General features: G+C 43.5%; 1 protein-coding gene across 1 annotated transcript in view; it reads left to right on the forward strand.

Annotated features, from left to right (window-relative positions):
• Window positions 1-4,047: 4,047 nt before the first annotated feature.
• Window positions 4,048-27,492, forward strand: part of GluProRS (Glutamyl-prolyl-tRNA synthetase) — an 81,592-nt gene continuing 58,147 nt past the window's right edge. The window contains exon 1 of the mRNA XM_068384515.1: window positions 4,048-4,217. Within this exon, the coding sequence (XP_068240616.1) occupies window positions 4,181-4,217 (37 nt within the window). The 5' untranslated portion in view covers window positions 4,048-4,180. The remainder of the gene's footprint in view (window positions 4,218-27,492) is intronic.

Raw genomic sequence — 27,492 nt, forward strand, 5'->3', positions numbered from 1 at the left:
TAGACAGATACACCCCAAGAAAACTGGCAGTATGTATACCCAGACTCCGGCTGGGTTACAAAGCAAACTGGGAACTCCTAGATGACATCCAGACAAGGTGTGAACACTGTGATGTCATACCACAACAAGCTCTCCTGCACTATCTACTAGAATGCAGAGAAACAGCACAGCTACGAGGTGATCTACTTGTAGACACCAACACACCACATGCCATGAAAGAGGCAGCCACACTGGCAAAAGCAATTGTCGAAAGCATAGACACACATGCACAGTTGCTTTCAACACTACCTCCACCAAGGTAAGACCTCCCATTCCATGCACCATCTCCTCCCCTCATTGTAAGGCTCTATTCACATCACCCCCTTTCACTTCTCAACTAATCTACCACTTAAAATCTCTCTGCAGGGACCCTAGGGAGTAAAGGGTTGGACAACCCCACCTGCACAATTTTTCTCTAATCTTCAAAAGCCTTACACCCCCACTTTTCAAACTACCACTATCCGAGAAATGATGGCCCTCTACCACTACCACCATCATCCTTACCCTATCCACATCTTTTTCTACTACTAAAAACCTTTCAAATTTCCATTAATGCAACTACCTTAAAATTTTTTACAGATCACCTACGGGCCAACCAAGGGAAAGGCCCGTGCCAACAACAAGTGTTGGCTTTAATACCCCAACAACAACAACAACAAATAAGAAATCAAAACAGCATCAGCAAAACTGATTGTTGAATTTATTTATGCCTACTTGTAGAATTGTTAGTCTTTAACGCTCAATTCTTAACCTAACCTAATAAAAGTGCACGTCTCCTTAAGAAACTATTGATTGACACATAAATTATCAATTTATTTCCTGATGTCGAGATATAGTTACAGATTTAAGCCTACTTGATGATCAGACTGTGCTGTATTGTCATGATAAGCTCAGTCACCCAACATTCTCAAAAAGTTTGATTTTCACAAATTGATGAAATTGAGATCAATAGCTCAACGTTGGTGTCTGTGAGGCCGATCAGAGGAAGATATAGCAGTGAATAGATATGTTGCAAAATCCTAGCATAGACCTTCTTGTATACATGAGTCAGGCCAAGAATCTGAGAGAAGTTTAAGAATGCTACAAGCGGTTGCCAAATTTGATAAAAACGTATTATTCCAATTGATTTCATGATAAAATGGGTTAGAATTAAGACTGTTGTTTATGGTCACAGGAAAAGCTCAATTACAATGCCGAGTATAAGCTTAAACGCTTTGCACCTTTTTATTAATAGATAACTTATTTTGTGGAGTGAGCAGTTATAGGGACCAGGACAATCTGTACTCCAGTGCCTTATATTAGAGATATTTACATGGATATATGAATCTGAGTTATGTAAGGAAGGTTGAATATGATCATCACCAAAACAAGTATCAGTGGAAAATATATGGATGGTGGCTGTGACTTACTCCAAGAAGAATATAACACGGAACATTCATTTTAATGCCCAAAATAACGATATCAAGAGATCAGAATATGGGTCTATATAAGACAAGCCATCAAACTAAAGGGAGAGTTTAAATATACTCCAAGAGGTTACCAAAACTGATAAGGTATTATTCAAACTTATTTTCGAGTGGAGAGAGATAAAAGTAATACTTTAAATTTCAATTAAAATTGTTTCTTGCTGTTGCAGAAAATTGTTCGATTACTGTACTAGGTATGAGCTAAGAAACCTTGCACCTACTGTACGCTATATATTAGTTGATAAAGTGGCCGCAATTATTGTTGTTGTTGTTGTTGTTGTTGTTATTATTATTATTATTATTATTATTATTATTATTGGCGTTGTTATCATCATCATCATCATTATTATTATTATTATTATTATTATTATTATTATTGTTATTATTATTATTATTATTATTATTATTATTATTATTATTATTATTATTATTATTAGCTAAGATACAACCCTAATTAGAAAAGCAGGATGGTATAAGCCTGGTGAGGAAAGGGAACAAGGAAATAAATAAACTACAAGAGAAGTAATGGACAATCAAAATAAATTAGATCTAAAATAATAGCAACATTGAAATGAATATTTCATATAATATAAACTATAAGAAAATTTAAAAAACAAGGGGGAGAGAAACAAGATAGAATAGCGCGCCTGAGTGTACCCTCAAGCAAGAAAACTCTACCCCAAGACAGCGGAAGACCATAGGCTATGGCACCACCCAAGACTAGAAAAGAATGGCTTGATTGTGGAGTGTCCTTTTCTTAGAGGAGCTTTTTACCATAACTAAAGAGTTTTTTTTCTACTCTTACCAAGAGGAAAGTAGCTACTGAACAACTATAGTAGTTAACCTATTGAGCGAAGAATTGCTTGGTAATATCCGTGTTATCAGGTGTATAAGGACAGAGGGGAATGTGGAAAGAATGGGCCAGAGTATTCGGCGTATGTGTAGGAAAAGGAGATATGAACTGTAACCAGAGAGAGGGTCTCTAGCTGTGGTATTTTCACCTACTGATCATTTGAGGAATGGGCAGTTATTAACAACGAACCTGTGATATGATGCGAGGACATTCAGTTTTGTAATATATTTCAGTTATAAAGCAAAGTTCTAGAGTTTGTTAAAGAAGCAATATTTTTAGTTTGTTAAGGAAGCAGAGTTTCAAGTTTTAGAGTTTGTCAAGGAAGCAGTGGAGACCATGACTAATTAGTCTTTAAGTTATCTCGTATTATGGTCCAGTATGATGCTGATGCATGAGAAAAATATATTTTTTTTTCTTTATCAAAAGGGAAGAGACCTCTTCAGGCCAACTGATTTTTTAAACTTTACAAATTTAATCAAAACCTAAAATTTTGAAAAAATAAAAACCTTAATCAAAGATGATATAGTTATCTTCATATACAAAGAAAATACAAAAGACAAAATTTAGAATGAGAAAGAAGTCAAGATATTTTGACACCTAGTGGTCATCTATTCAAGTACTGACCAAACAAAACCATGCTTTTTATATCGCGATAAGACGACCATCGGCATTGGAAAACTTTTTGCTCATTTCGTGACTTTTTTTTTTTTTTATTGAGTGGAGTCAAAATTTTCTAACGTTAGACGACAGAGATTAACGTTCATCCCCTTAGGTTGCATCACCTTATGACTGACTGCCTGGTAATGTTATTGTGTAGTGTCATCATATAACATGTTTTCGGAGTATATTGCTTGCATTGCAAATTTGCAATCATACTACACAGTTACATCAGCTGGGTCCACCTATTACGTCACTCTCCTAGTTAGAAAGAATACATATCTATTGTCTCGCTATTATCCCTTCGTATAATTTATAATATTTGTTTCTAATTCCCTGTTAGAAACAAATATTAATTTCGTTGGAAGCAAACTCAAAACACTGACTTCTAAATTGAATGGGGTGAGTCATTCTTTCCGACCAGGCACTGGTGCTAGATCGTAGCAATCATCAATAGCTTTACCTATTTTTTTTTCTTCGAGTATTCTTAATAATGACCAAACAAATATAAACTTATTTGAATTTAAAAACAAATTCATATACTTTTAGATTATATCTATATTTCATATGTATGGTTATTTTTTCAGCAACTAGGCCTGCTCTAAAATGATTTTAATTCATTAGAAGGTATTTGTAATTATTCCAACCAAATTCCACGACCGATTTGCATTCAAAAGTTTTTAAATATTCATGTTTTTATCACAGTTCTAATTCGTTAACCATTTAATGGGATAGAGGCATTTAAAAAAATCCATGGTAAACATCGGGCTTAGTTTTGTTTTCCTTTCAACTTTAATTTTATGAAATTATCTTTTTCTACATATTTTGAACGATTATCTTATATTTTTTCTATAATATGAAAATTCCTCCGTATATTTCTTGTAAATTCAAAAGATTCAGATGATATGAGAGTGGTAAGATGGCATCTCAGCCACTCACTGTACTAGCTAATTCACATCAAATGTGGGTAGTTCAGCACCACATAATCATATCATAGTTCTCGTTGTCGCGTCCGTTTTCTGTAATTCCCGTTTTCTATTGACCGGCCATATGTTCTGTCAGTCGGTCCCTTCAGTCTAACAACTTGGCAAGAGCCACTTTCCTTTTGGGAAAGTCAGAAGTGTTGCTTAGAAAGTGCCACTTTTAAAGGCGATCCTGATACAAAATGAAGGTAATTGGATCGAAGAAGGACCCGCCTCTTGGTAAGTAATATGCTTTCGTAGTGTATGACGAGGTTTCCTCTTAAATTGTACCATATAATGGACTGCATTTCCAAAGATTTTTTCGGTCCCACTTTCCTAAGTGTTTTTTTTTTCTTTTATTTCTCTATTTTAAGAACCCTTACAATTGCTTAAACTGTCTCCTTTGTTGACGCAAACTCTAAACCACCTCCTATATTTAGTTTTTTTTTCGTTGTCCTTACATCCCAACTTCATAAATCCAAACGTGTTCTATTAGTACTGTATTACGTAATCACTGTCATTTAAGGTACACAAGAAAACAGTTAAAGGAGCCTTTTGCAGGTTGTTGTGACAGACTGGATGTAAAATTCGTAGTTATGACTTAAAACCTACATTTTAAAAGGAAAAGAAATACCAGAAAAGCACCTAACGAGGTTTTCCACCTCACCTAACCTATAAGCTGTATTTTTCTTACCTACTGTCAGTCACTCTCATTAGACTGCTGTATTCTAAGCTTAAACTAAGTCTAGTTCTCAACTCCCAGGTATTACGGTATTACTATACTTATGGTCAGGGTAACTTTTCTTAGTACAAACCAACTTTTCCCTATAGATAAATGCCCGTTCTTACGTATGACACTTATTTTTTTTTCGCAAATAAATACTTAATGTTATATATATATATATATATATATATATATATATATATATATATATATATATATATATATATATCTAAAAACATGGCTAATGTTAGCGTGCACAGCTCAACATTACCGCTTGCCAGTACATACGATGCTTGATTTTTTTTATTTTTCGGTGAGCAAAGGGAGCCCTCAGCGGAACAATAACCATTATACTTAGGGTAAAACATTTTGAACAGAAAATATGTGGTTTCCTGTAGTCAATAACGGGATTTAACCAAACAGAACAGCCAGTTCAACTAACTTTTGTGGTGAATGAAGTTAGCCGAACGGTTTGTTCTGTTTGTTTGCGTTGGAAATGAAGGTCAAATTCGATTAAATCACGTTATTGACTACAGGGAAACTTATATTTTCTGTTCAAAATGATTCCCCTACAATAAGTAAAACTTTATCGATTCTCAATTGCATTCACTCCGGGCAAAGTAGCCTTAAATCTTTAATATTTCTTAAATCGTAAAACAAGCGGTAAATTTGCATAAGTTACCAGTAAATCCCCGTGGGTAACAGAATGGTTTTTTTGGCATATTTTGAACGAATCTGATGATGATTATTGGCGCAAATCCATAGTTGTAGAGTTAAGTTTTGAATGCTTAACTCCACAACCTATTGATTTCCAAGAAAAATCATCGGCAAATTCTTTCTAAACATTTAAAAATGTCATGAAAACCATTCTGTCATCAAATTTTACTGAGAAAACAAGTACTCACGAAAGTGAAAACGCATAGACAACTATCATCGTTTACAACTGACGTCGTATTAAAACAAAAAGACACTTTGAACATATGGTTCTCCAAGGGTTTCGCCTTCATTTTTTAAATATTTGATAAATAGCTAACCTACCACTCTTAACTTAACCTAACCTAGTAAGAAAACAGGTCACTAATCAACCCCCTGTTGCAGGTCACATGAAAAAATAATAAACAATCTTCAGGTTGAGCGGCACCGATAGCACACTGTTCAAACACTTTCAGATTTGAATTTGCTTTCAATTTTTAAGAATTATATAATTATTATTATGTTAGTATTTATTTGCGCCTGGGGTTTATGGTGTTTGAAATATTGCATTTTTAATGCTATAAGTGATTGTGCATAGTATTTTGAGCTATTGAACAATGGCAACTTATGTAATAATACCAAACAAGCTTCATATATTTCAGACCAAAATAAACAACAGAAATTTACCAAAGTTTATGCCTGTCCAGTGAGCTACATTCACCTCTAGTTGAAGTTTGGCTTTTGGCAATCTCGGCTTTATCCAGTATTAATCTTGACTTTATCCAGTTTATCTAAACCTAACCTATGAATGTTATCTAAACCTAACCTATGAATGTTATCTAAACCTAACCTATGAATGTACTCAATTCCCCACTAGGAAAGTTTCAACCTAATATATTTATGTAGAGATATAAGGGTAATACTACAAAAGTAACTGATAATCCTTTTTTGAGAAATTAATACGGTAGACATAGCAGGTAAAACTGCAAAAGTAACTAATAATCCTTTTGGAGAAAATAATAAGGTAAAGATAGCAGATAAAACTTCAAAAAACTAGTACTGTACTTCAATCCTTTTTGAAAAAAAAAATATAATAGGTGATCCAGATGTATTCAGGGGTTTTGTATATTTTTGGTGATGATAAATGTTGGAAACCCCGCATTTTCAAGTTTTGGGGTGTATGTATGATGGCGGCCACCTGTATGTATGATTATGGCTGCCCTAGAATACTGCAGTGTAAAGGGAGGGGTCGCAGGGGGCCCGGAACGCAACATTTTCCTCCTGAAAAATCATGTCTTGAGGTAAAGAAGCTCAAGGTTGCAACCTAGCCAAATACATCTTGTGCTTATTGGGGGTTGGAGTGTTTGTGGCTACGATCCGTGACCCTCCACAGGACACTGGGTTAAAATTGCAAAGGTAACCGTTAATCACTCTATGTAGGATATGTGCTCATGGTGTATTTTTAGTTGATTTGAATGATTTAGAAAGATTTATGGTTGGAAACCTGTATTTTTGAAGTTTTACAGATGCCTCCTAAATGATGTCTTTGTGTTTTGTGAATTTGAAAAATTTCTTTTTACGATTAAAAAAGAATAGCCTACGTAGGCGAAGCTATTTGATGCACCATTTGAACCACTATATCTATGATACATTTTACCATAGATGTTTGCGTACTATCATATGTGCACCCTTATTGGAGTGACATATACTCAGCTAATTTGGTGATTGATTTTATACATAGGAATAGCACATTTATAGGGAAAAATCCTACTGCAATATACCTTTCCTATACCTTACCTAACATAGGTCTCTGCATCCCTATACAGTATAACCACACATGTAATACATGATCAGCAACCAAGGCCGCTCTCGGTCTTCAGCAAGGGCAAAGGGGAGTCAGGCATTGGCTTTTGATGATTTAGTAGAATGAACTGTATCTCTATGTAAGGAAAATCTGTAAGTCATCGAATTACATGCAATACTTTAATTGATTTTAACAAGTGCTTGGTGGTACCTGCTTGCAAATGGTCGGATGGTGCACTCGAATTCTTTTACAAGTAAGTTGGTAGGCTGCATCAAAAAGTTAGGGAAAAGTAGTGTGGTGGAAAAACATTGATGATATATGCAGTGGATAACATAAGGAAAAGCAGTACAGTATTAAGTACTCCACTAAGGGGAACAGAAGAAAAGAATGAAAAAGAAAAAGTTACACAAGGCATAATATGTGACCTAAAATTGTGATCAATAACAACAGATAGTAAATACAATACAGGGTAAACCTTCAAAATGCCACAATCAGAGGAAAGGTAAAAATAGTAGCTCCAATATGTGGGAATTTAGGTATATGGAGCTGTGATGGAATCTGTCATCTTTGCTCATGCAGAAACAAGGAAGAAAGTACAATAAAGGAAAATTATATGAAGGGATTCAATACAAAATTAGGTAAAGAATATAGTACTTGAACAATCTTCGACAATGCCATTTTGGTGGTTGATAGGCAAAATGGGTAAAACACCCAGTAGTAAATAGAGTTTGATGTTGTATACGGTTAAACGAATTATGCTCACAGTTCACTCCGAAAACATGTTTGTTCTTACATGAATTCAAAGCATTGCCCTTAAATAGGAGTGCGACTTCAGCAAAAATAAAGTGGCTGTATAAACTTTTCACAAGGTAATAGTTGCCAGCAGGTGGAGGTTAGGCCCTGTTAACTCACCAGGTAGAGCAACCTTCACTTTGACCTCAGCCGCAGTTTAGTAAACATATTTCTTAGCGTCTAATTTTGGCAGTTTTCATTTTTTCTTTTATCTTTGTAAGAAGGTCCTCAACTTACATTCAGCTTATAGACATTGATTCAAACAAATCCAACTAAAATCATAAATCTCAGATATTGTATCAAAAGTTCATAATGAAATACTGTACTGCAATAAAACAATATTACTGTATATAATCTAATGCAGTAAGCAAGATGACTTTGCAATGTGCACCCACTGCACTTCATTCCAGGACTCGCACTCCGGACATGTGGCTGTAGGGGAACACACACTGCCCCTTCACGACGAACACAAGGAGTGCAGGTCAACTTCGGGTTTTGAGAGAAAAGCGCCACACGATTTGCCGGCCATAGGCCCAGGGCAACGACGGGGCTGCTCCATAACGCACTAGCAATATACCGCGAGACACAGGAACACAGAGGGAAAGGAAGGGAAGCACACCAGGGACCACGTGGGAAACGCGTGGGACACAAAGGGTTGCACTGGGTTAAGAGAGAGCATCGGTGTGTTAACGCCGACGCGACCAGAAACTTACTGAGGAGCGAGACCTGAGAAAGCATGCTCTCTGACCCCGGGTCATCTCTGGGCGCGTATCACTCTGCCAGAGACTACCCCGCATAGAAAAAGGGAATAGGGTAAACTACACAAAATTCTGGTCGGATGGGAGGAGATCCCAGATACTCCTAAGAAAGTAGTTCGAGGTAAGTACTGCTAGGAAAAATACAAATTACTTAAAATTTGTGATATTTTGCTGCTGAAAATTGTAGACATGTTAGTTAGGTGAAGCCTACCCTAGGCCAAAATTTAACAAAATTTTACTTACAAACACCTTTTTGAACTCACAAGCAGGCAGACATTGGGAGCTAAATATTCACCTGTTAGTGTGCATTTGTCTGTTCACATGTACTACTGTTGACGAATGGTCACTTGTTTACATGTTATTGACGAACTATCACTGATTCGCTCTCACTCTACTCTGTCTACACTCTCATATGAATATGAGCAATCTCTTGTGCATGTTAGTTCTTCTGTTTGGACACACCCTGCTTTTCACATACAGTACGAGTGTTCTTGCATGTTCATTGGTGTGTGCACACTTTACTATGAGCTTGTGCCCTCTCCTGTGACACACCAATATATTTGTGTGCTCAAAGGCAAGCACACACACTCAAGTTCCAGAAATCTCTAACACCCTCATGTGCTTACCTGATCACAAGTGCTCTCCAGTTCGTGTGCGCTCTACAGTTTGTACACACACTCCTCTTAAAGCCTCCTGTCACACACGCTCACTTGGCCATACACACGCCAATGTTTGCATGCGCTCGCCTTTTTATGCTCCTTATTGTGCTAGAGAGAATCTTTTGCTCACTTGCTCCCCAGATGCATGCAACCTTTTGCTCGTGTTAACAAATCTGTGCCTACTTGCTCTCCCAGCAACATTAGGTCTTCAGAGTAGTATTGCTCAGGTTGCAGTGCAAATTCTATTGATCACTCTTCCCTAAGGTACACTTTCATTTTTGGGCTAGGTCACTCCCTTCATTCCTCTGCTTTGGAGAGCACACGATCACCAGGTAGGAATGAGTTCAGAGGTTAACAGAAGGCTAGTTAGCAATCTTCATGTTCAAGAACAAATAAAGAGGCCAATCTTGAAAAATATTCACTAGAGACATATCAGACAAGTACTTGTAGAATTCACTTGTAGACATTCTTTGAACACCAGGTCTCCGATCTCTTCTGAGGAGGTCATAGTCATTGGTAGTCAGGCTGCCCAAGAACTTTTCAGTCCATAGGTCTTCCCGAAGTGACTGTGCTTGCCCTTCAATGGCACAAGCAATTGCTTTGTCACTCAAGGTTAGCGCTGGAACAAAAGAAATCTTTGGCCTGCAACAGATGACCCCATCGCAAGGGACACCTCAGAATAACAACCAAGCATGGTACTGGAACCAGATAAAAGATCATCAGAATTTAACCATATTTCTCAAGAATCCATCTCCCCCTATCCTCCAAAGGGGTAGGGGCCATTAGACACCATAGATCATTCATCTCCTGACTCGTTAGGCAGTTCAACAGCTTGGAAGAGCTAACGAGAGCACTGATGAAGGGAAGTAAAACCTCCATAGAAAAGCTTTTTGGCATTCCACTTGGATCAAGACTTGCCTTAAAACTTCCCTGATCAGAACTGGCCAGGAAAGCAATAAACTAAGTGGATGTACTGTACAGGTCTTATGTCAAAGGAACTGGCTTTTTGCGATATGCTCTACATGGATGTTATCCCGAGTGGTCTCCAGATAGAGGCGATTATATGTCTCTGATAACTCTGGTCATTCTCCTCCTCCAGTTGATGGGACCGTTACGACCCTAACATGAGGCATGTCGGTAGAGAGACATGGTTGCGCAGTTGACTGTCTTCTTGGGCTCTGAGTTGGCAAGAACAGTACCGTTATGAAGGATATTTCGATGGTCAGCCTTGAAGCAACATCTTGGTTGGATCAGTAGTCAGGAAGAGTGTCCTTCTTTGGCTCGTCTCAGAATTTGGCTGATCCTGAGAACAATAAAGAATTTGATCCAGTTCTGTCGTGACAATGACAGTCACCTTCCTAGCCCACCAGTGGACCAACTAGGTCCTTAAATGGAAGGATGCAGTAGCTGCTAAATTTGCAAGGCAAACTGGCCAATGAAAAGGTTTGACACTGAGGAATGTCCCACTTACCCAGAGCATGGCACTTTTTCAATATTAATCTTACCCGATAATCATGTAGCTGTCAACTCTGTTGCCGACAGAAATCTACGGTCGGGATACGCCAGCGATCGCTATACAGGTGGGGGTGAACACAACAGCGCCATCTGTGGTCAGGTACTCCAGTACTTCTTGTCAACACCACCTCAATTTTTCCTCTGTCGTGCCTCCGGCTAGACCTACATGGATACGCTGTTGATTCTGGAGTTATTGCTCACGATTTGGTGATGTATTTGCTCTAGAGTTTAGCCTTCGCTATTCAGGAAGCTTTATCATTAGCTTAGCAAGTTTTTGGAATTAATTTGATTTAATTTTTGATTTAATTTTGGTGACGAAGAGAGTATGAACTCTCTTTCACTTTTAATGGCCGACCCTTCCCTTAGACGGAAGTGTTGGTGTCGAAGAGAGTATAGACTCTCTTTCTTAATTTTGCTTAACAAAAGTTATAGATTTATTTTATATCTCTCCGCCTTGTATAGGCCTCTTCGATTAACTTCCTTTTATTATAAACTTATTAAAATTAATTTTTATATTTGTTTATATTCGACCTTTCCTAATAGTAGGCGGTCTTTTCTTGGAACCGAAGTTAATTAACATTGAGCCCGTCATTTCGTTTTTACCTGTTAACATATTATGCTATTTTAATGTTTTTGAAAGAATTTCTTTGATAGTCTCGTACTGTTTTCAAAGTTGAACTAACGTTTTGTTTTGTCTGCAGTTGTTGACGTTCAGAACGTTCAACTTGCGCTCTATCGTTACGATAGAGAGAGAGTATTCACGGTGTCACGTTGCAGTAAGAGTAAACCGATTCTAGCGTTTTGTTCATTCTTTCTTAGCTTAAATGGTTTTAATTCTAATAAAGGAACTTTTTATTTGGGAAATCTTTCAGTTTTTTTCCTTTAACAATAATATGTTTTAACGATATATATAATTGGGCTCATCTCTCAGGTTCTAAGTCAAGAGAGAGAGAGAGAGAGAGAGAGAGAGATAGAGACGGAGGGAGAGAGAGGAGGATAAACGTTTCGTTCAAGCGGGTAACGTTGTTATCGTTTTTGCTCTTCTCCCTAGTCTCTTTAGGGGAAGAAGGTAAACGTTTCTAGAGTTTTATTCTTGTTCCCAGGCTTTATGCGGTGAGAGATTTTAAATGTAGTTATTTGATCTAGTGTTTAGTCTCTTTTCCAGCCACTGAATTATTTATCTTTCATTATGTTTTTCTGTTACATTGTAATACTGTTTTCGCAATTACTAACTTTTAATGAAGGATAGAATTGCGTGTTTCAGGTACAAACCACTTAAAGTTTCGAGTTCAGTGAAATGAGTGCAAACAGAAAATCAAAAGTGATAAAGTGATAAGCGCAAAGTGTTACAGTGTTGCGTTCGAGGGTTCGTTTGTTCGTGCCAGTTGTTCGCCTAGTCTGGGACCTCTTACAAGCTCCCAAGCCCAGGGGAGAAGTAACGTCGAAGGACTTATGGGTTCATCAGGCCTTGATCGACGAACAGACGTTTCCCTCCGTGGTTTCGGGTGTAACCAACTCACGTAGCCGACGTGATCACCCCACCCACACAAAGACGAGAGAGCCCATTTATTCCTCGTCTGCGGAAGAGGTTTCTCGCAGAAACCATGGACCAAATCTTGCAGCTTTTAAGTGCAAGTCGGTCCCTTCCGCGCAAGTCCAACTCCTAGGTGGAGCCATTAGCACTGGGTCAGTTCGGACTTGCTGCAGTACGACAACTGCACACCTCCCAGAGAGGCAAGGTGGTACCGCAACAGGCAGTAACTCCGTCTGTTGCCGCACCAGCTGTTTTAGACCCTCAGTCTCACCGGACAGTAGCTCCGTTTGTTGTTGTCTTTCTTAGACTCTAGTGGTCTATGCTGCAGACAATGCAGTCTCAGCTTGCGGTGTTGATGCAGGAGTTTTAGGCAGAGAAGGTTAGCACACCTCCTCCTGCGAGCGCTCCTCCACCTCTGCGCAGTCCACCCTGCCAGACGTATGATGTTGAGGCTCCTTGAGGCAGGAACCTCCTGCCTCCATGCGTGAGCTGCCGCATTGGGAGTTGCCAGGTACCAGCGCTATGCAGCAACCTCCACTTTCCTTGAGGCAGGAGCCTCTTGCTATGCGGCAACCTCCTCAACCCTTGAGGCAGGAGCCTCATGCTTTGCAGCAACCTCCTCTAACCATGAGGCAGGAGCCTCATGCGTTGCGGCAACCTCCTCCATCCTTGAGGCAGCAGCCTCATGCGTTGCGGCAACCTCCTCCATCCTTGAGGCAGCAGCCTCATGCGTTGCGGCAACCTCCACCATCCTTGAGGCAGCAGCCTCATGCTATGCGGCAACCGCCTCAACTCTTGAGGCAAGAGCCTCTCTCTGCGCAGCTACCTCCTCAACCCTTGAGGCAGACGCAACTCTTGAGGCAGGAACCTCATGCTATGCGGCAACCTCCTCTAACCATGAGGCAGGAGCCTCATGCTATGAGGAGCCTCATGCTATGCGGCATCCTCCTCAAACCATGAGGCAGGAGCCTCATGCTATGCGGCATCCTCCTCAACCCATGAGGCAGGAGCCTCATGCTATGAGGTGCCTCATGCTATGAGGAGCCTCATGCTATCCGGCATCCTCCTCAACCCATGAGGCAGGGACCTCATGCTATGAGGAGCCTCATGCTATGCGGCATCCTCCTCAACCCATGAGGCAGGAGCCTCATGCTATGCGGCAACCTCCTCTACCCATGAGGCAGGAGCCTCATGCTATGCGGCATCCTCCTCAACCCATGAGGCAAGAGCCTCATGCTATGCGGCATCCTCCTCAACCCATGAGGCAGGAGCCTCATGCTATGCGGCATCCTCCTCAAACCATGAGGCAGGAGCCTCATGCTATGCGGCAACCGCCTCAACCCATGAGGCAGGAGCCTCATACTATGCGGCATCCTCCTCGACGCATGCGGCATGAGCCTCATCCCTTGCAGCATGAGCCTCATCCCATGCAGCATGAGCCTCATCCCATGCAGCATGAGCCTCATCCCATGCAGCATAAGCCGCACGCCATGCAACATGCTCTGCTTACCTTACAGCATGCTCTACATACAGCATGCTCTGCATACCTTACCGCATGCTCCTCAGTCACACATCTTTGGTTGTTGCCAACTCACTAGACTGTCAAGCAGTTTCATAACGTTGCCTTCTAGTCTGCTGCTTTTGCACCAGTGAAACCCTCACTGAGAGAACTTAGCTTTTCTCGGATATGGTTCCTGTAGATGAGAAAGTGCTATTCTCCCTCCTTCTGATATTCCCTTGAGGACTCTGTCATTTGGAGAGGAGCCTTTAGCTGCTTAGCCTCCTATGGACTTTTATTTAAGCATAACATGCTTCCAGGGAGGGTAATGGTTCCACTTCAGTCGCTAACCCCGTCTGTTACCACACCTGCTCCCTTAGACCTTGAGCTTTGTTGCAAGACATGCAGTCCAAGCTTAGTCCTTGTTAGAGGATTTTTTGTTTACGGAGTCAGTGTGTCACTGGGAAGACGTTCAACAACCAGCAGAAGTGACTTGTTGTGACGCAGTGCGGCAACCTCAGCAACCCGATAAGGAGTTGTCTGTACGACCCAGACAGTCTAGACAGCTTCGGGTTGTCGCTGTACTTCCTCGCTTCCCCATGGTTGACAGTTCACAGACTGTGCAGCAGTACCATGATCTTGTGTCCGGCTCCGTCAGACGACTAGCTTTTAAGAGCTCCCACAAGTCGTCGCTGTCTGGAGATTCTCAGATGGACTATGGATCTGACCAAGGAACTGGGCCTCCTGGTCAATTTTGAGGAGTCCCAGCTCGTCCCATCCCAGACCATTGTCTACCTGGGTATGGATCTTCAGAGTCGAGCTTTTCGGGCTTTTCCGTCGGCCCCAAGGATCTACTAAGCCCTAGAATGCATCCAGAGCATGCTGAGAAGGAACCGATGCTCAGTCAGGTAGTGGATGAGTCTAACAGGGACACTTTCATCGCTGGCCCTGTTCATCGAGTTAGGGAGATGCCACCTCCGCCCCCTTCAGTATCATCTAGCGGCTCACTGGATAAAGGACATGACGCTAGAGACGGTCTCAGTTCCTGTTTCCGAAGAGAGGAGGTCTACTCTCACGTGGTGAAAGAACAGCTTTCTTCTCAAGGAAGTCTACCTTTGGCTGTTCAGAAACCCGACCGCCGTCTCTTCTCTGACGCATCAGACACGGGCTGGGGTGCGACTTTGGACGGACAGGAATGCTCGGGAACATGGAATCAGGAGCTAAGGACACTTCACATCTATTGCAAGGAGCTGTTGGCGGTTCATCTGGCCTTGATAAACTTCAAGTCCCTCCAGCTTAACAAGGTAGTGGAGGTGGACTCTGACAACACCACAGCCTTGGCTTACATCTCCAAGCAGGGAGGGACTCATTCGTGGAAGTTGTTCTAGATCGCAAGGGACCTCCTCATCTGATCAAAAGATCGAAAGCTCACGCTGGTAACGAGGTTCATTCAGGGCGATATGAATATCATGGCAGATCGCCTTAGCCGGAAGGGTCAGGTCATCCCCACAGAGTGGACCCTTCACAAGAATGTTTGCAGCAGACTTTGGGCCCTGTGGGGTCAGCCAACCATAGATCTGTTCGCTACCTCGATAACCTAGAGGCTCCCGTTGTATTGTTCTCCGATTCCAGACCCAGCAGCAGTTCACATGGATGCTTTTCTGCTGGATTGGTCCCATCTCGACCTGTATGCATTCCCGCCGTTCAAGATTGTCAACAGGGTACTTCAGAAGTTCGCCTCTCGCAAAGGGACACGGCTGACGTTGGTTGGCTCCGCTCTGGCCTGCGAGAGAATGGTTCATAGAGGTACTGCAATGGCTGGTCGACATTCCCAGGACTCTTCCTCTAGGAGTGGACCTTCTACGTCTACCTCACGTAAAGAAGGTACACCCAAACCTCCACGCTCTTCGTCTGACTGCCTTCAGACTTTCGAAAGACTCTCAAGAGCTAGGGGCTTTTCGAAGGAGGCAGCCAGAGCGATTGCCAGAGCAAGGAGGACATCCACTCTCAGAGTCTATCAGTCTAAAGGGGAAGTCTTCCGAAGCTGGTACAAGGCCAATGCAGTTTCCTCAACCAGTACCACTGTAACCCAGATTGCTGACTTCCTGTTACATCTAAGGAACGTAAGATCCCTTTCAGCTCCTACGATTAAGGGTTACAGAAGTATGTTGGCAGCGGTTTTCCGCCACAGAGGCTTGGATCTTTCCACCAACAAAGATCTACAGGACCTCCTTAGGTCTTTTGAGACCTCAAAGGAACGTCGGTTGTCCACTCCAGGCTGGAATCTAGACGTGGTCCTAAGGTTCCTTATGTCATCAAGATTTGAACCTCTCCAATCAGCCTCTTTTAAGGACCTCACATTAAAAACTCTTTTCCTCGTGTGCTTGACAACAGCTAAAAGAGTAAGTGAGATCCACGCCTTCAGCAGGAACATAGTTTTCACATCTGAAACGGCTACATGTTCCTTGCAGCTCGGTTTTTTGCTAAAACGAGCTTCCTTCACGTCCTTGGCCTAAGTCGTTCGAGATCCCAAGCCTGTCCAACATGGTGGGGGACGAACTGGAGAGAGTACTTTGCCCAGTTAGAGCTCTTAGGTACTATCTAAAAAGGTCATAACCTTTACGAGGACAATCAGAAGCCTTATGGTGTGCTATCAAGAAGCCTTCTCTTCCAAGGTCTAAGAACTCAGTTTCTTACCTATTCAGGCTCCTGATTAGGGAAGCACATTCTCATCTGAAGGAAGAAGACCTTGCTTTGCTGAAGGTAAGGACACATGAAGTGAGAGCTGTGGCTACTTCAGTGGCCTTCAATCAGAACCGTTCTCTGCAGAGTGTTATGGATGCAACCTATTGGAGAAGCAAGTCAGTGTTCGCATCATTCTATCTCAAAGATGTCCAGTCTCTTTACGAGACCTGCTACACCCTGGGACCATTCGTAGCAACGAATGCAGTAGTAGGCGGGGGCTCAGCCACTACATTCCCATAATCCCATAACCTTTTTAACCTTTCTCTTGAATACTTTTTATGGGTTGTACGGTCGGCTAAGAAGCCTTCCACATCCTTGTTGATTTGGCGGGTGGTCAATTCTTTCTTGAGAAGCGCCGAGGTTAAAGGTTGTGATGAGGTCCTTTAGTATGGGTTGCAGCCCTTTATACTTCAGCACCTAAGAGTCGTTCAGCATCCTAAGAGGACCGCTACGCTCAGTAAGGAAGACGTACTTAATAAAGGCAGAGTAATGGTTCAAGTCGTCTTCCTTACCAGGTACTTATTTATTTTATGTTATTTTTGAATAACTAATAAAATAAAATACGGGATACTTAGCTTCTTTGTTAACATGTATGATGGTCTCCACCCACCACCCTGGGTGTGAATCAGCTACATGATTAGCGGGTAAGATTAATATTGAAAAATGTTATTTTCATTAGTAAAATAAATTTTTGAATATACTTACCTGATAATCATGATTTAATTGACCCACCCTTCCTCCCCATAGAGAACCAGTGGACCGAGGAAAAAATTGAGGTGGTGTTGACAAGAAGTACTGGAGTACCTGACCACAGATGGCGCTGTTGTGTTCACCCCCACCTGTATAGCGATCGCTGGCGTATCCCGACCGTAGATTTCTGTCGGCAACAGAGTTGACAGCTACATGATTATCGGGTAAGTATATTCAAAAATTTATTTTACTAATGAAAATAACATTTTTCAATATTAAACTTACCCGATAATCATGTAGCTGTCAACTCCGTTGCCCGACAGAATTCTACGGGAGGGATACGCCAGCTATCACTATACTAGAAGGGGGTGTACTCACCAGCGCCACCTGTGGCCAGGTACTACAGTACTTCTTGTTGACACCTCCTCAATTTTTCCTCTGTCGTGCTTCCGGCAAGACGTTCTGGGATACGCTTATAATCTTGGAGTATTGTTCACGGCTTTTGGTGAAGTATTTCTCTCAGATTTCGGCTGTCGCTATACTGGAAACTTCTCTATTAGCTTAGATAGCTTTTATTTAGTTCTGTTTAATGGTTAACGATCTTTTTGCTTGATTTGGAATCCCCCTTGACTAACTCTTTGATTCAAGATGTCTGACCTTTCACAAGCCCCACCCCATAGACGATGTAGGTCTTGTAATAGGCGTATTCCGAAGGCCTCGGTAGATCCTCACACCGCTTGTTCTGACTGTAGGGAAAGACCCTGTCAGTTGGAAGATCGATGTGAGGAATGCGCCGGACTTTCGGAACTTGAATTTGTTCGATTCCTGAAATATTCAACCAAGTTAGAGAGAGAGAGAGTTAGGAGGAGTTCTTCTCGCTCTTCACTTTTTTCCTCACCTCATGATCCTCAACCTTTTCCTCCCCCTGTAGTGGCTACCCCCGAACCTTCTATTTGTTCTCAACCTGATATGTCCGTTGTTTTGCGTGCCATTCAGGCTTTAGGTGACAAAGTGGAATCTGTGGTTAGTGATCATAAGTCTCTTATGGCAGAAGTCAAAGAACTTAAGGTCAAAAGTGCAGTGGGAGGTGATAGTGCCAGTGCTGTGACAAGTGCTAGTGTCAGTGCGGTGCCAAGTGCTAGTGTCAGTGTCAGTGTGGTGCGTGAGGGTACTTCTGTGCGTGCCAGTCGTCCTCCCAGTCCGGGACCTCTTGCAAGCTCCCAAGCCCAGGGGAGAAGCAATGTCGAAGGGCAAAAGGGTTCGGCAGGCCTTGATCGGCGCACAGAAGTATCCTCGGTGGTTGCGGGCGTGTCTTACAGAGACCGTCACTCCCACCCGCAGACGATTGAGCCCGTCTTTTACTCGTCTGCTGAAGAAATGTCAGGGAGAAAACGCTGGACTCAGGTCTCAAGACCTCTCAAACGCAAAGTCCAGACCTCAAGAGCTCTACAACCTGGTTGCAGTCATTGGATTAGCTCTGACTCTCCGCAGTCATCAGGTGACTGCACACCTCCTAAGAGGGGTAAGGTGATGCCGCAACAGACCTCATCTTCTGTTAAGGCTTTACCTCAGCAGACCTTAGCGTCTGTCGACCCCAAGTTGACTTTACTGCAGTCCATGCAGTCACAGCTTGCGGTCTTAATGCGTGAGTGTCAGGCTGAGAAGGTTACACCTCCTCCTGCGATCGCTCCGCCTAACCGCAGTCCAGTCTGCCAGGCGTACGAAGTTGAGGCTCCTCAGGATACCTTACCGCGTACTGAGTTGCCAGTTACCAGAGGTGTACAGCAACCTCCGCCTTCCTTAAGGCAACCTCAGCAATGGGAGCAGGAAACTTATGCCTTACTTCCTCCGCTTCCGCTTGCGGTTCCACCAGCGAGGCAACAATCTCTTGAGGTACGACAACCTCTTCCATCCATGAGGCAGCCACCTCAGCTCTCGCTGCAGCGACCTCAACCCTCCTCAACTCGTTCCTCAGGAACCTGCTACTGCGCATCCGCAACCCTTACAGCAAGCGCAACTCTTGAGACAAGATACTCATGCCAGGAGTCAGCCACCTCAACCCATGCGCCTACCTTCCTCTACTCTTCTTGACCAGTCTTTGCAGCCTGAACCTCAGGTTTTAACTCAGCAACAGAGACTTGAGGATGAAACCACAAGCGTTTATGCACCCGCTTGTTCAGACTCTGCTGTTCAGCATACCACTGTTACATTACCTCTCACTTCGCTACACTCTGGTGATGAGGTTTCTGATGAGGAAGCTGCGCACCTGGATCCCTCATCAGACGTGGAAGAAACCAAGTCTTCTCCTCTACCCATTGACTTTCGTAAGGTCCTGGCTCTTTTCAGAGAGGTATACCCGGACCATTTTGTCTCTGCTACCCCCCGCTCTCCTCCATCTGAGTTTTCGCTGGGCATGCAGCCTGTTAAGTCAACGTATACTAAGCTCGTCTTTGCTAGGTCCTCTAAGAGAGCTTTAAGAATTTTAGGGGAGTGGTTGCAGTCTAAACAGCAACTAGGGAAGACTTCCTTTATGTTCCCACCTACTAAGCTCACTTCTAAAGCGGGCGTATGGTATGCCACAGGAGAGGAACCAGGCTTGGGAGTCCCTGCCTCTGCCCAGGCTGACTTCTCAAGTTTGGTCGACTCTCCTCGTAGAACAGCAATGAGGCGCTCTAAGGTTTGCTGGACCTTCTCCGATTTAGACCACTTCCTAAAGGGTGTATTTCGTGCCTTTGAGATGTTCAATTTTCTAGACTGGTGCCTGGGGGCCCTTAGCAAGAAGACCTCCCCTGCGGACAAGGACTCGGCCATGCTTTTAATGTCCTGCATGGATAAAGCAATTAGGGATGGATCTGGCGAGCTTGCTTCAATGTTTGTGTCAGGAGTTCTTAAGAAAAGGGAGCAACTTTGCACCTTTCTTTCTTCCAGCATCACACCTTGTCAAAGGTCTCAACTCCTTTTCGCTCCGCTTTCTAAGTTCTTGTTTCCCGAAGAGCTTATCAAGGACTTGTCTGCGGCCCTGATTCAGAAGGACACTCATGATCTTGTGCCTCTTCAGCTCGTAAGACTAAGGTTGCTCCCTCAGTTCCCAGGACTTATCGCACCCCAGTGGCTGATACTCCTGCTACAAGGTTTATTCCGCCCTTTCGTGGTAGAGCCCCCAGCCGAGGAAGCTCCCGTCCAGACTCTTCCAGGAGCAAGTCTAGGAAAGGTCCCAAGACTTCAAAAGGCAAACACTGACTCTCCTCCTCTCCAGACAGCAGTAGGAGCCAGACTCAAGATCTTCTGGCAAGCTTGGGAAAAGAGAGGTGCAGACGCCCAGTCTGTCAGGTGGCTGAGGGAGGGTTACAGGATACCATTCTGCCGCAAACCCCCTCTGACCACTTCTCCCATCAACCTCTCTCCCAACTACAAGGAAAAGGACTAGAGGCTAGCTTTGCACCAGGAGGTGTCGCTCCTGTTACAGAAGAAGGCAGTGGTTATAGTCCGGGACCATCAATCCCCGGGCTTCTACAACCGTCTCTTTCTGGTGGCCAAGAAGACAGGAGGTTGGAGACCGGTGCTGGACGTCAGCGCGCTCAATGCTTATGTCACCAAGCAGACGTTCACTATGGAGACGACGAAGTCGGTCCTAGCAGCGGTCAGGCAGGAGGACTGGATGGTCTCGTTGGATCTGAAAGATGCTTACTTTCACGTTCCTATTCATCCAGACTCCCAACCTTTCCTGAGATTCGTTTTTGGAAAGGTTGTGTACCAATTCCAAGCCCTGTGTTTTGGCCTAAGCACAGCTCCTATGGTGTTTACGCATCTGATGAGGAATATTGCAAAATTCCTCCACTTATCGGACATCAGAGCCTCCCTTTATTTAGACGACTGGCTGTTGAGAGCCTCCACGAGTCGTCGCTGTCTGGAGAGTCTCAACTGGACTTTGGACTTGATCAAGGAACTGGGTCTGTTAGTCAACTTAGAAAAGTCCCAGCTCATTCCCTCCCAATCCATTGTTTACCTGGGAATGGAGATTCGGAGTCAGGATTTTCGGGCTTTTCCATCGGCCCCAAGGATAAGCCAAGCCCTAGATTGCATCCTGAGCATGCTGAAGAGGAGCAGTTGCTCGGTGAGACAGTGGATGAGTCTCACAGGGACCCTTTCATCGTTAGCCCTGTTCGTCGAGTTAGGGAGACTCCACCTCCGCCCTCTCCAATTCCATCTAGCAGCTCATTGGGACAAGGATTTGACGCTCGAAGCAGTCTCTATCCCGGTCACCAAAGAGATGAAGACCACTCTCTTGTGGTGGAAGACCAACCTCCTTCTCAGGGAGGGCCTATCGTTAGCGATTCAGACCCCCAATCTTCATCTCTTCTCGGATGCATCAGACTCGGGCTGGGGCGCGACCTTGAACGGACAGGAATGCTCGGGAACGTGGAACAAGGAACAGGAAACGCTCCACATCAACTGCAAGGAGCTACTGGCAGTTCATTTGGCCCTATTGAACTTCAAGTCCCTCCTGCTAGGCAAGGTGGTGGAGGTGAACTCCGACAACACCACAGCCTTGGCTTACATCTCCAAGCAGGGAGGGACCCATTCGAGGAGCCTGTACGAGATAGCAAGGGACCTCCTCATTTGGTCAAGAAGTCTAAACCTCACCCTAGTTACGAGGTTCATTCAGGGCAACATGAACGTCTCAGCAGACCGCCTAAGCAGAAAAGATCAGGTCATCCCCACGGAATGGACCCTTCACAAGAGCGTGTGCAACAGACTTTGGACCTTGTGGGGTCAGCCGACAATAGATCTGTTTGCCACCTCCATGACCAAGAGGCTTCCTTTGTACTGTTCCCCAGTTCCAGACCCAGCAGCAGTTTATGTGGATGCTTTGCTGCTGAATTGGTCCCATCTCGACCTTTACGCATTCCCACCGTTCAAGATCATAAACAAAGTCATTCAGAAGTTCATCTCGCACGAAGGGACACGGCTGACGCTGGTTGCTCCCCTTTGGCCTGCAAGAGAATGGTTCACAGAGGTACTACAATGGCTGGTCGACGTCCCCAGGACTCTCCCTCTAAGAGTGGACCTTCTACGTCAACCTCACGTAGACAAGTTGCACCCAAACCTCCACGCTCTTCGGCTGACTGCCTTCAGACTGTCGAAAGATTCGCTAGAGCTAGAGGCTTTTCGAAGGAGGCAGCCAGTGCGATTGCCAGAGCAAGGAGGGTATCCACTCGTAGAGTCTACCAATCCAAGTGGGAAGTCTTCCGGAGCTGGTGTAGAGCCAATGCAGTTTCCTCTACCAATACCTCTGTAACCCAAATAGCTGACTTCCTATTACATCTAAGGAATGAAAGATCCCTTTCAGCTCCTACGATTAAAGGGTACAGGAGTATGTTGGCTTCAGTTCTCCGCCACAGAGGTTTGGACCTTTCTTCCAACAAGGACCTTCAAGACATCCTTAAGTCTTTTGAGACTTCTAAAGAACGTCGTTTACCCACTCCAGGCTGGAATCTAGACGTAGTCTTAAGGTTCCTTATGTCACCTAGGTTCGAACCTCTCCAGTCAGCTTCCTTCAAGGACCTTACCCTCAAGACACTTTTCCTCGTCTGCCTTGCAACAGCTAAAAGAGTCAGTGAGGTTCATGCCTTCAGCAAGAACATTGGGTTCACATCCGAATCTGCAACATGTTCTTTACAGCTCGGATTTTTAGCTAAGAATGAACTTCCTTCACGTCCTTGGCCTAGATCGTTTGAAATTCCTAGCCTTTCCAACATGGTAGGTAACGAGCTAGAAAGAGTTCTTTGCCCTGTCAGAGCTCTGAAATATTATCTTAATAGGTCTAAACCTATTCGAGGACAGTCAGAAGCCTTATGGTGTGCAATCAAGAAACCTTCGATGCCCATGTCCAAAAACAGGGTTTCGTATTATATAAGGCTTCTGATTAGAGAAGCCCCTTCTCACATGAAGGAGGAAGACCTTGCTTTGCTGAAGGTAAGGACCCACGAAGTGAGAGCCGTAGCCACTTCGATGGCCTTTAATAAGAACCGTTCTCTGCAGAGCATAATGGATGCAACTTATTGGAGGAGCAAGTCAGTGTTTGCATCATTTTATCTTAAAGATGTCCAGTCTCTTTACGAGAACTGCTACACCCTGGGACCATTCGTAGCAGCGAGTGCAGTAGTAGGTGAGGGCTCAGCCACTACATTCCCTTAATCCCATAACCTTTTTTAACCTTTCTCTTGAATGCTTTTATTGTTGTTTTTATGGGTTGTTACGGTAGGCTAAGAAGCCTTCCGCATCCTTTTGATTTGGCGGGTGGTCAATTCATTCTTGAGAAGCGCCTGGGTTAGAGGTTGTGTAGAGGTCCTTTAGTAGGGGTTGCAGCCCTATATACTTTAGCACCTTAGAGTTGATTCAGCCTCCTAAGAGGAACGCTGCGCTCAGTAAGGAAGACGAACTTAATAAAGGCAGAGTAACGGTTCAAGTCGACTTCCTTACCAGGTACTTATTATTTCATTGTTATTTTGAGATAACTGATTATATGAAATACGGGATACTTAGCTATCCTTTAGTCATGTACACTGGTTTTCACCCACCCCCCTGGGTGTGAATCAGCTACATGATTATCGGGTAAGTTTAATATTGAAAAATGTTATTTTCATTAGTAAAATAAATTTTTGAATATACTTACCCGATAATCATGATTTAATTGACCCTCCCTTCCTCCCCATAGAGAACCAGTGGACCGAGGAAAAATTGAGGAGGTGTCAACAAGAAGTACTGTAGTACCTGGCCACAGGTGGCGCTGGTGAGTACACCCCCTTCTAGTATAGTGATAGCTGGCGTATCCCTCCCGTAGAATTCTGTCGGGCAACGGAGTTGACAGCTACATGATTATCGGGTAAGTATATTCAAAAATTTATTTTACTAATGAAAATAACATTTTTCTACCAAACAAGGTATAAGAAATGGAGGAAGTGCAGCCAGGACACACTTTTCTACCAATCTGATCTGTCACCTTTAAAAGTGCCAGGACATCAGGACCATCATCAAAGACAAAGGTGGTGTGACTGGTGGAAATGGCCTTCAAAAAGGTTGCAAGGACATCAAGGTCTACCACACTAACAGCGTTCTCATCAAGAAGACTGTCGGACTTGTCCTAACCCTTCCTCATCCATTTCGGTCAGCACAAAAGGGAATGGACCTAAAGAGGAGCTGGAACTAGCAAAGGAAAGCATATTGTCTCCTCCTGCAACTGTTACGAGTTGGGGATGCTTGGCAGATCATTGGGCAAGTTCGCTGTTTCACGGAGTAGAGGAATGGACAATAGATGTCCTCTTGACATGAATACTGCCTCCCATTCACTGGCTCTCATCCTCCTCTCACTTGGACTCCAACAATATTGTCGTCTTACCAACCAAACTTGGAAACTACGTTTGAGATGGAGATGGCTAGCACCTTACAAGCTGCCATCAAGAGGAATGATTTTATGCTCTCTGGACCTGAGAGATAAGTACTTTTAAGATTCTGGTGTATCATTCGTCAAGAAAATTCCTCCATTTCGTCTTGGCTTGGGTGACTGCCAATGGGATATGTCTCCTGAGGTATATTGATGATTGGCTGATCCTCTCCCCCTAAGGGCAACTCCTTCATCATCAAGACAAGCTCCTCTCCTTTTATCCACAATCTAGGGATCATGGTAAATCTAGAGAAATCCAGTATCCTGCCCAAGCAGAGAATGGAGTACCTAGAGATGCAGATAGACACAATGATGGGACAAGTCTTCGCATACGACAATCATGTCAGCAGACTGGGAAGAGTAGGCCGCCCTATCCTACCCCATTGACAATTAACAGTTGTCAATTGCAGTAGTTGCTGGGACATCTCTAGTTGGTAGAGAAACTTGTCCTACACATCCGTCTGTATCAGCGGTCATTTCAGTTGTGGGTGTCTGTAGAGAGACTGGTCACCAATCAATGACCCACCTCAACCAGTTGAACAAGAAGGGCTTACTCAGACTGGTGGTGGCTGCAGGATGAGAATCTCTTCAGAGGGACTCCCTTGGTGTGTACTCTCCCAGAGTTACTTTTATTTCAGGATGCATTGAAAGAAGATGGGGTGCTCATCTAAGGGATCAATTCTTCGCAGGACATTGGTAACAGGAGGGGAGCCAGCACATGAGCTGCAGTCATTCCAACAGTCTGATCGGCCTCTCAGTAGCATTGATGAGCAACGATACTACAGTACTGTACTGGCATACTTCAACAAGCAAGAAGGTACTGTTTCTTAGCACCTTTGTGAGTTGGCGATGCAGTCTCCCGAATGGGCCCTGAACACCAGAGTGGATCTTTTGGCGAGTTTCATTCCTTACAAGAAGAACGGAATTGCTGACAAGTGGTTGGAGCAGAGTGGTCCCTTCATCCTCGAGTGGTGAGGAGCCTTTTGATTTTGTGAGGTTTAACAATAGATATGGTTGTGATGAGACTTGACAGAAAACTCCTGATCTACTGCTCACCATTCCTAGATCAGATAGCAGCATCAGGGGATGCCTTTCAACATCTTTAGGGCTGCATCGATGTCTATGCCTTTTTGCCATTCTGCTTGATTCAAAGGGTGGTCAACAGGGTGTTGACTACTTTGAACCTCAAAAGGACATTAGTACCCACCAAGTGGTCCCATGCATAATTGTACCAAAATTTTCAGATGATTTTAACAGGTTCCTAGTGGACTACCCAATTGGCCCAACATTCTTTGACAGCCCCATCTGCAGAGACACCACAACTCGATGATGTCTCTGTCACTTCACATGTGTAGACTATCCAGCATCTCCGAGTGAAAGGTTTTTCCCGAAGGAAAGTGCAGGAGATGTCTGGATATCTCCAAAAGTTCTCAACAGAAGTCTACCAAGCAAAGTGGGTTATCTTTTAGAATCAGTGTTGTAAGATGGGTACCTCTCCACTTGGAGCCTCTATTCAACTGATTGTAGAATTCCGTGTTTTCCTGTGCAGAGAAAATTCCTCTCATCTCAGCAGTGAAAGGTTACCACTCAGCTTGAGCTGAAAGGGTTAAGACCGTTTTTCTTCATGGGAATTATTGATACTCATGAGGTCCTTGAAAAGAGCCCATTACTAACCTTTTGAAGCAGGCATCCATTAAGGACTTAGCACTTAATACAGTCTTCATACTTGGCCTGGCTTCAACGAAAAGAGTAGGAGAGCTGCACAGGCTATTGTACCTCAATACTCATTCTGAGGGGTAGAGAGAGATTTCTCTCTTCTTTGTGCCTGAGTGTGTCACAAAAACTCAAAACCACTCTTAAACAAGCAAATGTTTGAGTATCTTCATTTCCTCCCTTAGGGAAGCAACCAATAAGCAAGGGACTTTGTCTTCTTTGCGCTAAGATGCTACCTGAAACAAACTCAACCCTTGAGACCATGACATCAAGTCGCTTCATTAGTTTTAGCAAGCTTATGAAGAAGGTCTCTAGAAAATTGCTTTGCCATACAATAAATAGAACATAAACCCATGAACCAGGCGAGCTGGAGGAACTGGCACAGGCATGTGCTTATGAGGTCAGAGGACTGTGTGTGACGTTTGCCTTTAGGAAGAACTTGTCAGTGGACCAGGTCCTGAGGGCCACAGTCTAGAAGTACCAGACAACATCACAGCCCATTATTTACGGGAATGCACGCATTCCTGTGTTAGCTCTATAGCAGATTGTGTAGCACACCTAGCTCCCTCACAGGATAAGAGAATCTTATTTAAGGAAGTGGTAGGACGAGTGTAAGAAACTCGGGACGTTTTTTCCTATTCTTTCCCCTTCGTTGGGGTGCAGCTGTCTAATTATTTTGCTGGAATGGGCCTTGATGCAGGTAAGCTACCATACCGAGTAACACTTTTAAGGTACAAGTGTTTTCCCCATCTTCGTGACAAAGAGAGAGGATGGATGGAAATGTAAACCCATCAATTTACTTTAGCTAACATTGCAGACATCATTTCCTTAGGGCATAAAATGACAGATACCTAATCTTATTACCTGCAAACTCATACAAGGTGGATTGGAGTCAACACACTTGCTCCTCTTAAGGTCCAAGTGTCCTGACGTCTCAGAATTTTAA

Source organism: Palaemon carinicauda, chromosome 12 (genome assembly GCF_036898095.1).
Source record: "Palaemon carinicauda isolate YSFRI2023 chromosome 12, ASM3689809v2, whole genome shotgun sequence".
NCBI lineage: Eukaryota > Metazoa > Arthropoda > Malacostraca > Decapoda > Palaemonidae > Palaemon > Palaemon carinicauda.